Source organism: Ceratosolen solmsi, unplaced genomic scaffold (genome assembly GCF_000503995.2).
Source record: "Ceratosolen solmsi marchali unplaced genomic scaffold, CerSol_1.0 scaffold10, whole genome shotgun sequence".
In the NCBI taxonomy this organism is placed as follows: domain Eukaryota; kingdom Metazoa; phylum Arthropoda; class Insecta; order Hymenoptera; family Agaonidae; genus Ceratosolen; species Ceratosolen solmsi.
Genome location: NW_011948412.1, coordinates 12610320 through 12621223, shown reverse-complemented (window position 1 = coordinate 12621223; position 10904 = coordinate 12610320). Strand labels below are relative to the sequence as shown.

The 10904-nt window shown below is 25.6% G+C and overlaps 1 protein-coding gene across 1 annotated transcript; it reads left to right on the top strand.

Moving 5' to 3' along the window:
- Positions 1-7046, top strand: LOC105359767 (4-coumarate--CoA ligase 1). Its single transcript, XM_011496451.1, has 9 exons — positions 1-255; positions 848-1055; positions 1418-1584; positions 1864-2059; positions 5212-5366; positions 5434-5617; positions 5800-6125; positions 6514-6709; positions 6834-7046. The coding sequence occupies exons 1-9, from the start codon at positions 19-21 to the stop codon at positions 6917-6919; spliced, it is 1755 nt and encodes a 584-aa protein (XP_011494753.1). The 5' UTR covers positions 1-18; the 3' UTR covers positions 6920-7046.
- Positions 7047-10904: the final 3858 nt, after the last annotated feature.

Here is a 10904-nt window from a genome sequence, read left to right as displayed (position 1 = left end):
TAAAAATTTTAGAAAAGTATGGCTGCAATAATTCCACGAGTCCAACGTATGGGTATGAAAATCAAAGCTGTTAATGCACAATTTATAAAGCTGAACACAAAATATTTTTCGCAAACGATCCAAACAAACATCATTGAAGGAACAAATGGTGAAAAAATTATTACATCACCTCATGGACCAGTTACGTATCCGGAGATGCCGATAAATCATTATATTTGGGCAGATATACAGAACTATTCTAATATGGTTGCATTGGTATGTAATTTTTTTATTTTTTTTTAAACAATATTAATGACTTTATTAGGCTTATCATTAAGCGGGAATTATAATTTGTATAATGTATATTATTGCATGAAAAGGAGGTGAATTTAGGAGAGAAAGGGTTATAGTTTAATTAGCGATTTTTCTTTTATCGTACTGAATTATCGATATGTTTAATTATTCTAGTAGTTAGTTAGCTTATTATAATTAAAGTGTGGAATCAGCCATCTCCATACTACATCATCTGCATGCAAATAATAATATTTAATAATTAAAAAATATTTTGAAATTACTTTGAAAATGATTTTGATCCACAATTTAGGAATATATATGATTGTTCTCGGCAATAAATTCGTTTTATTTTAAGGCAATCGATATGATTTTATATCTTGTTTCTATTAATTATATTGATATTTTGTGCCAATATTTACATAATTCGTTTTTTTTTTTAATAGTAATTTATTACTTACTCATGCTATTATTTAATTTACTCTATTCTGCTGAAATTAATTTATAATATTTTTTTGCTATTATTTGATTACTTTTTTCATACTTGAGTTCTTTTATGCTTGTATTTATTCAACAGGAGTGCGGCATAACAGGGAAAAAGTATACTTATAGTCAGGTGAGAGATTACTCAAATTATGTCGCACGAAGTTTGTTAAACATGGGATTCAAACGAGGTGATGTTATTGCTATTGTATTGCCTAATTTACCAGATAGTCCAATTGCTCTATTAGGATGTATGGAAGCTGGTATTATAGCGACCACTGTTAATCCTATTTACACGGCAGGTAATCGTTTTATTATTATTATTATTATTTTTTTTTATCATTTGCACGTGAATTTATTTATTTTTCATAAGCAATTAAAAAAAAAAAATAAAAAAAAAAAAATAAAAAAAAAATACCACTCCAATACATGTAAAATATTTGATTAACAAACGTTTAATTAAACTTACGATTTTCAAGATACATATATTATATATTAGAAATTCTTTCGGTTCACGAATAAAATCAATAAATTAAGGAAAATTAAGAAAAATTATGTTAACAATGCTAGCGTTCCCTTTATCAAGCTGAGAAGAAACTTTATTTATTTTATAAGCATATCATTTGTTTTATTGTTTTTATTTGAAAAATTTCTGTATTTATAGATGAAATCGCAAAGCAGTTAATTTCGTCTGAAACGAAAGCCGTTATCACATCTCAAACGATTTTAACGAATGTAAGAGCCGCAGTAAATGCGACAAATCCAAATTTGAAAATAATCGTTATCAATGACTACGCAAAATCAGTAACAGACGGTGTGATACCATTTGAAGTACGTAATTAGCTGAAATTATTTTAATTTAATAAATTGCTCTTTTATCGATAAAAGCAAAGCATAATATTTATAAAATTATATACTTTATTCGTTTACTTTTAACGTATAAAATTATATGGAATATAGAGCAAAGAGAAAAGTACTATTTACAAAATTCCTAATTACAATCATAATAGTCTCGCTGATTTTTAATTGAATTCTCAAATGAATTTATAGAATTTGTCTTGAAATCTTCAAATACTTTATGTATATATGTATATGTATATCTATGCTCAGAATCTCATAACAAAAGGGAAGTCACTTCCTGGGGTCTCAACAGGCCAATGGTCACCGGACGATGTCGCAATTTTGCCATATTCTAGTGGTACAACGGGACTTCCGAAGGGAGTCATGTTGACGCATAGGAACCTAGTGGCTAACGTGCAAATGTTAAAAAATTCCATTAGCAATGAAAGGTGTTTGCCTGCTGATGGTAATATTTTGCAGTTTTTATAATAATTTTATTATGACAGAAGCTATACAGTACGTAAATCATATGCTTCGTAATACTTTTGATTTTAGCCATGTAATGTTTTACAGAAAAACAGTACCGTATGTGTAACGTTTTGCAAATACTTTTCCATTGTATGTAAATTAAGAAATACTATAATTGCATCGTTAGTGACGTTGACTCATATTAATTAAAAAAATATAGTTGGTACTTTTATATGAATATACGATTTTGTGATCTATTATTTTTACTTCTATATATATATATATATATTTTTTTTATTAATTTATTTTAAATATATCGATTATATTATATTTTGATAATTTCTATCTAATAATTGAAACTTTCATTAAAAATTTTATCGATTGAAATAGCCATCGCTGGGCATTAAATTCAAATCGTATTTATCAATTATTTAAAATAAAATCATACCAAGTTGATGAACAATTATTCATTAACGAAAAATATTTTCAAATTTAAATTTAAATTATATATTAGGATTGGAAAGTAGTAATTTTAGTGCACAATTGCACGAAATAATCATATTACTTACACGTTTCGATAGGAAATTATTGAAATTACATAATAAGAAAATTAGATGATTATATGCCACAAATGTATGTACACGAACGAATGATATTAATTATTTCAAATTTCTGCATTGAAAGTTTTAAGTTTTAAAATTGAAGGAATTTTAATCGTTGACAGTTAATTACCAAAATGAAAATAAGAAAATAATGATATAAATGACGTAGGGAGTTAAATATTGCAAAAAGATCAAAATATGAAAAAGTATTTAACCGTACACAATCACATGATTATTTTTCTTTATTTTAAATGTTAAATTGCTTACCGAAAATGAATTTGTTTTATTATTTGGTGCTACTTTAATACTTAAGAATTCCTAATACTGTTTGTAAGAATTAAACAATAAACTCTAATCTTTATTAACTAACTAATTTTAATTATAATTAAGCTTATGTATCATTAGAAAATAAATTTTTGGATTTATAAGTTCGATTTACATTTTCTCACCGTAATGAACAAATTTAGATAAAATACTCTGAATGTTTGTTTTTTAATTTTTTTTTTCTTTTTTTTTTTCTATTGCAATTTGTAAATTTAAAAATTTGTTTGCAAAATAATTATTGCAAATAAAAATTCTTAGTATTACAGCAATTAATTAATGATTTCGTTATTATTTCTATCTGTTTGACTAATCGAAACGCAGAGTCAAGCATGTTATTAGGAAAAAAAAATAGTGCGTACATTAAAAATATTTTTCATTACAAGTTTTATTATATTATGTAATTTAAAGCCAATGCTAATATTTTTATATAATACGCCTTCTCAACATTTTTATCAATAATAATAAGTCAGATGTCAATTATGCAAAGAATTATTAAATATAAAAATGCTCTACCAGTGCTACTACTATATTTCTGAATTCTAATTATTTATTCTAAGGCATAAAATTATTATAGAAAATTAGATTACAGATTTAAAATTTTAGTTTTTACCAATGCATTTAAACACTACTGAGATTATTATGGAATTAGATACCAGATTAGGTTGCATGATTGGCTACTAATATTCTTACAAGTAATTTTATTTTTAAAAGTAATTGATGATCATACATACCATATCATATGTTTTGAATTAATAAACAAAGTAATATTTGTATTTACAAATTTGTTTTCAAAGGTAAATTTCATTCGCTTCCCTTGATTCTTAAATCAATACAAATTGATTTTACAAGAAGAGAAATTCTTTTAATTCTCAAAATAATTAGATTGAACTTGCCAGTCGTATTGAATTTCCTAACTTAGAATTATATTATTTTCAGGAATTGTAAAAAATTAATACCCAATAATTAAATATCAAATGTTATTTGACGACATTAAGGCTGTTTTGATAATGACTATAATGTGAACCATAATGATTCTTCATAATTATAATTATCAGTAAGTTAAAGTACACATACATAATTTTTCGTATCGATTGTCATGAAAATAATGTCCTAATGCATTGTATTTCGAGATTAATATTGCTCATTGAATATTTAATTTATTATGAATTGAAATTAAAATTAAAAAATCATTTACATTATAATATTGTCGAAGGTATGCGGAATCCCAAAAATGTTATTTTCTACAAAATAGCCTTTAAATTAAAGCTTTGAAGGCCGTTAGATGATTATATTTTATTTAAATATCAAATTTCTGCTGGTTAAATAAGAGTATCTTGAATCTTTTAAAACTTAATGATAAAATTACTATTTTTCATTATAATTTGTGGTAAAATTATTGATCAATTTGAAGTTGAAATTCCTAATGAATTTTAATGTTTGGAATAAGCAAATTAATGAAAAAATACAATTAATTTCAATATTTCTTTCTTTTCTCTCCTTCTCATCGCCAATTACATTTTACATTGTAGTTGATCATCTAATAGTTGTCCTTCATCATATTATTTAGTTTATAATTAATATAAATAGATATTATTTACAAATATGAGTAATGAATGAAGAATTTCTTTTATTTATTTTCTTAAAATTGTATTATTTTATGATCAAATATCGCTTTTAGAAATAATTTGAAAATTAACATTAAAACGCATTAAAACGCATTAAAACAGATTTAAATTAATAAATAAACATTACATTTACAATTAATTTCAGCACCTACTGTTTCAATTGGAAAATAAATGAGAGCGATGAATGAATCTAGCAAATCTTACATATTTATAATTATTTTTTTGCTTAAGCATAATTATTTATGCTTATTATATATATATATATATATATATGTATATAGTGAAACTAAAAAGAATTCGCTTTATTTAGTAGTATGCGTAGTTTATTTAATATAAAGATAATTTATTTATAAGTAATTTGAATTGCATTGACCAGATATTCAAAATTTTTGTATTTATCTACTGACTTTGTATTTTATTTTCCCTTTTTTTTCCTTTCTCTTTTTTTACCTTTTCGTCCAATAACGTACTATGTTGAGGAACTATAATTGTAATATTCAATGCTATACTTTATATTCCCAAAAGATTAAAAGCTTTGTATTCTTATAGATTTTTTTATTCATTATCTTACACATTTCATACTATGAAATATTTTCCAGGAACTTTCCAAGAGATATTACCGGCTGTATTGCCAATGTATCACATATACGGAATGAGCGTCGTTTTATTCTCAAAATTGTCAATTGGTTGTAAACTCATTACATTACCAAAATTTACTCCAGAAACTTATATCAGAGTTTTAGAAGAGCATAAGGTAGTTAATGATGTGAACGAACGCTAATGCTTTGTTTAAAAATATTGATAAACTTTTATGTTATTAGATTTCGTTTTTGACAGTTGTTCCACCGATGATTATGTTTTTATCGAATTTTGAAATGGCACGCAAAAAGCATATTGAAAATATTAAATTTATCTTAAGTGGCGCAGCTCCTCTTTCTCACAATGACGTAGACAAATTTTATAATAAATTTCAACTCAACAGTGATAAAGTTCAATTTTGTCAAGGTAAATGTATTTCTTTGAACGATTTTATAAGATGGAACTTCCGTCAAGAATTTAACGGGAGATCTGAGAAATTAGTTTAAATTTATTAACAATAAAATTTTAATGCAAAAACAAAGATAAGAATTGCATGAGTTTGTGAAAATCGAATCAACTGCTTGAAAAATAATACATTTTATTTTCAGGATACGGCCTGACAGAATCGTCACCATTGGCATTTTGTGAAATAACTTTCAAAAAATTTTCCAGTATTGGAAAACCTGTCTCCGGGTGCGATGCGAGATTAGTTGATCCTTTAACGAAAAAGGATATAGTTGGATCAGGACAAACTGGCGAATTATTGATTCGGGGACCACATATTATGAAAGGATATTGGAAAAATGAGAAAGCAACCAATGAAATAATGCACGGCGATTGGCTTCTTACTGGTGATATCGCATATTATGATGAAGACGTAGATTTCTACATAACCGACCGAATAAAGGAACTTATAAAGGTTAAAGGCTTCCAAGTAAGTATTTGCTGATTTGCGATAAAGTCGCGTATATCCTTGAATTGATAAATTTCATTGAATAATGAGTTACTATTAATTATTATTAACACAATCATATATTCGTTTACGATTATATTTAAATTCTGCAAAGAGTTTTTCAAAAAAAAAAAAAAAAAAAAAATCTATGAGATAAAATAATCATGCGAATGATTGATGGATAAATAACATAATATTTCGTTCTAATTGTTATCATTATTTTAATCATTCAAATGTGTAAAGCAACGTTTATAAGTCAACAAAATTATGATAAACTTAAATGACGTTTCTATAAAAATATTTAAACACTCGTCAATGATTCTACAGATAATTTCAATATCCTCAATGATAATATATTATTTGTATCAAGGTTGCACCAGCAGAACTGGAAGCGCTTTTGAGAACACATCCAAATGTACACGAAGCTGGTGTCATTGGTATTCCAAGCGAAAGATACGGGGAGGTTCCTAAAGCATTCGTTGTATTAAAAAAATCAGGTACCACGAAAGCAGAAGAGCTTCACGACTTTATGAAAGCAAAAGTTTCCGACTTTAAGGCCATTCGCGGTAAGTTAAAAATAATTATTGATAAATTTAAAACATTATTAAATGTCGATGTATATATATATATATATATATATATATATATATATATATATCTAAATTTCTCTGTTATGTACTTTGATTGTAGGAGGTATTGAATTCATTGACAATCTGCCAAAAAATCCATCGGGAAAGATTATGCGCTCCAAGCTCAAACAAGATTATTGTAAATAAAAACGCTTCAAATATATATTTTCAAATGAAATATCTTCTATTTTATATACTGTGCAATGTTTTTGAACTTAATACATGTATAAGAGTTGCAAATTATTTATATATATTCAGAACTTTTGAATATGTTGATTGAATAATTGAATAATAGTACTATTAATTCCTCACAATAATATGATAAATTTTTTAATTGTAAATATAGGCACACATAGAATTGTTAAATCAGCAACTTCCATATATATAGATGATAAAATTGTGACGCTATTAGGTGAAAATTTTTATTTAATAATTTAGTCTTTATAATCAACTTTTCGAAAATTGTTAGTAAAGGTTTAGATATTTATTGAAGCTATAAATCGGCTTAGTAAGATTTTTTTATCATAAAATTATAGAATTTTTTTAATTATGGATGCGTAAAAATTGCATGTAATATTATTTATTCTAAGAATTATATTGTTCGAAAACTTATTGAAAATTCTGTTATTTTCATTTGTTTATTGAAACATCAATGTTATTCAGTTTATGTAAAAATTTCATAGAAAAATATACATTTATGTGAAAGTTAAGTAAAATTATTATTATCAATTGCTTCTTTTTCTTTAGCACTTAGTACACAATTATTTAATAGAATTTTTTGTTATTTTAAAGCTTATTACTTCAACAAAGTTTGTACTTTTTTTAATAATAATAAAATTAATATTTAATGGCATTTAGTGATATTCAGTTGTGCAAGGTGGTGGTTGTACTACTGATCTGATAAATGTGTGATTAAAGTTGGAGACGATGGTAACACTTGTGATCAGGCACGTAATTATTTTATTACCATAAGACAATGGGTTGCGGAAATTAAAAATCTTTATGACATCGGGATGCCGCTGTATCGAAATCATAGCTCCCCACCTTTAAAAAGCAATGTCTCGTCGTCGGTATAGAAGTACACTGGAATGCTTTATTATCTGTCGGTAATTTTTAGCTTCCAATTAATTGAAAGCATTATGGAAAGATCGAGCTGTTGCTGCAGATGAAGAAGCCGACTGGTAAACCAATAATTATTCTCTTATATCTATCTGCACACCCCTATCGGAATCTTATAAAGTTTCAAAACTGTATAGCTTACATTTAAGTCCCCAAGAAAAGTTGCACAATTGATTATTAAACCTTTTTTGTAGGATATTTTTTTTTTTTTTTTTTTTTTTTAAATTTCAAATGAGTAAGATCATCATTTCCGATGTTCATTCTTCTCAACACTTTCGATTATTTAGTCATTTGATACTGGAATGTCGTTAATATAATTCAATTAGAATATATAGGAAATTCATTTGGGTTAGTCTGTGCTGCTTTCGTACCTATCATAAAGACCCTTTAAAGCACGTCGAGTCTGACCTCGTACTCTCTTCATAATTCATATCTATGCGCAGATAATGGAGATCACGTCGTCTAGACAAGATTCGTATTTTTGGTTAGCAGTTCGATTTTCTCTTTGGCCTTTATCGAGCATTCCACGAAGATCTTCGAGTATTCGCATTAGTTTTGATATCCTGTTGTTGGAAGGGAAATTTTATGATTCATATATTTATCTCTTAAGAAATACTTTTTATAACTCTTTATTGGTTTTGCTTATAAACATAAAATAAAAATAAATAAATAATATCGTCCGATTATTTAATAAACAATTTTAGGGAGTATCGCATGTTCAAAGCATCCGCGACTACGTTTATGTTTAAATTCTAATGTTACGGATGCGTGACATTCACTACGTGAAACAGTCGTAAAAGAAGCAAATCTACTGACAATCTTTTTGAGTATTAAGTATCGGATTCACGATAATATATAATATATATTTACCAAATCCACTTTGTACATCCGTAAATCTCGAAGTCATGCCTTAAACTGTTTCTCATATTTTTCATAAATATCGCATATCAAAATGTGCTCAACTCCACGTCATATATAAAATTACTCCTATAAGTGATTTTTCTTTATTCAAATGTCAAGCTATCAATCTATATATATATATATATATATATATATATATAAGTTATATTATAATTCTATTTTCAAACAAATAGAATTATTTTTCTCAAAAGACAATTAATTATTCGAGACACAATAATAGTAGACAATCATTCGAGCATATTTATAAAAGCCATATTAAAACATGCAATTTAACAACACTTTTAATAGGTTAAAATATTATATGCATCAATATTTTTCATTTGTAATTAAATCGTTAAGAACTGGTTGTTTTATCAACTATTTTTAAACATATTTAATTATTTTTTCATCAATGAACTCTAAATTATAAAGGGTGATAGAGGGCGTCTGTCGGACGAGACGACGCGTCGTAATGTCGCCACCCTTGTTTTCATGCTGCCAAAAGGTTCAACTCTCGAAAATTTACTCAATCACTTTCTCCCTCTCTCTCTCTCTCTCTCTCTCTCTCTCTCTCTCTCTCCCTCTCTCAGTCTCTCGCTCTTTCTTCTCGTTCACCCTCTTAATATATGATCTCATTTGTATTGTAACGTAGCTACGAAGGTCAGATACTTACTTACACATAGAAATGCTGACTTCCGAGGCTTTCAAAGTTTTATTATTATCAAAAGTTCCATTCAAATAATTGTTTTACAAAATTTATGAAATTACAATTTAATTATGCAAATGGTATAACCTAATTATATGCTACAAATTTATTGAAATCAATCAGAAATTTTATAATCACCCATGACAAGCGGTTTCACCATTGATTCATATTAGCAAAAATATTTATATAAAAAGATTTATATAACTCGAAAGATATATTCTGTTTTTGAAGATATATATTTTCTCATTTATTTTTGAATATAATTCAAATCAAATATCAAATATTTCGAAGAAGAAGCTTTTATCGCGCAATAGCAAGGTTTTGGTTAAACATTGAAAATAAAAGTTCTAAATATATTAAATTACTCTATAAGAAACATTAATGCATTATTATATAGCTATCTGATATTATTTCATATTGAAAACATTAACAAATAATATGATTAATTGCTTACAGGCAATTGTGCAATAATTATACATTAATAATAAATTGACCATAGAAAAATATATAATTAAAAATAATAATCTAAATAATTTTTACCAAGACATTATATTGCATTATGATATTTCATTTTGGTTTGAAGGGAATAGATTTAAATCTTGTAATTTCAAATATTTCAAAAAAACTCAAATATTCTTCCATATAATTTTTTAGTATTTTATATCAAAAGAAAGGATATTGTTTGAATTTGAAAAAAAAAAAAAAAAAACAAATAAAAAAAATAAAAAAACAAATGAAATAAAATAATTTAAATATAGTGATATTCGATAACATTTTCAACCTAAATGAAATAAAATATAAACGTTTCATCATGATTCAGAAAATCAGTATGTTGATAACATTTTATAAATTTTTTTTGTTAAAAAAAGAAACGGGAATTATTTTATTTTTAAATAAAGTTTTCATCATTCCTTTATTATATTGCATAAAAATTTCTCTCCTACTTAAACAAGAAATTACGGATTAATTACAAAATTTATAAGAATAGCAAACAGAGAAAATAACAAGTAAATTATCGTGTCAAAATCAAATAACAAAAAAAGAAAAAAGATATAATAAGAAAAATTCATAATATTTATTATTCCAAATGAAAGACGATTGACGATTCTCCGATGATGAATACTGTGATTCATTGTTCATTGTTCCTTTTACAGATTTATACATCTCTACCAGTAGTGCATTTTCCTTTTAATCTTAATAAGATTTATTTATGGATATTATATTGAAAAAATGATGTGGCAAATAATTAATTTTTATACGTGATGTCATGTTGATGGCCATCACGTGCCAATATAAAAAAAATTCATTGTTTATGAAATTACTCAAAGTACTATAAGATATTATTTTGTTTTTGTTTTTTTGTTTTTTTTTTTGTTTTTGCATTTTTGTTTTTGTTTTGCATTTTTG

Excerpts from the sequence above, each read along its gene's own strand:
- LOC105359767 (XM_011496451.1), top strand. The coding sequence starts at position 19 with ATGGCTGCAATAATTCCACGAGTCCAACGTATGGGTATGAAAATCAAA. Across the intron at positions 1,056-1,417 it reads TAATCCTATTTACACGGCAG|ATGAAATCGCAAAGCAGTTA; the intron begins GTAATCGTTTTA and ends CTGTATTTATAG. Across the intron at positions 1,585-1,863 it reads ACGGTGTGATACCATTTGAA|AATCTCATAACAAAAGGGAA; the intron begins GTACGTAATTAG and ends ATCTATGCTCAG.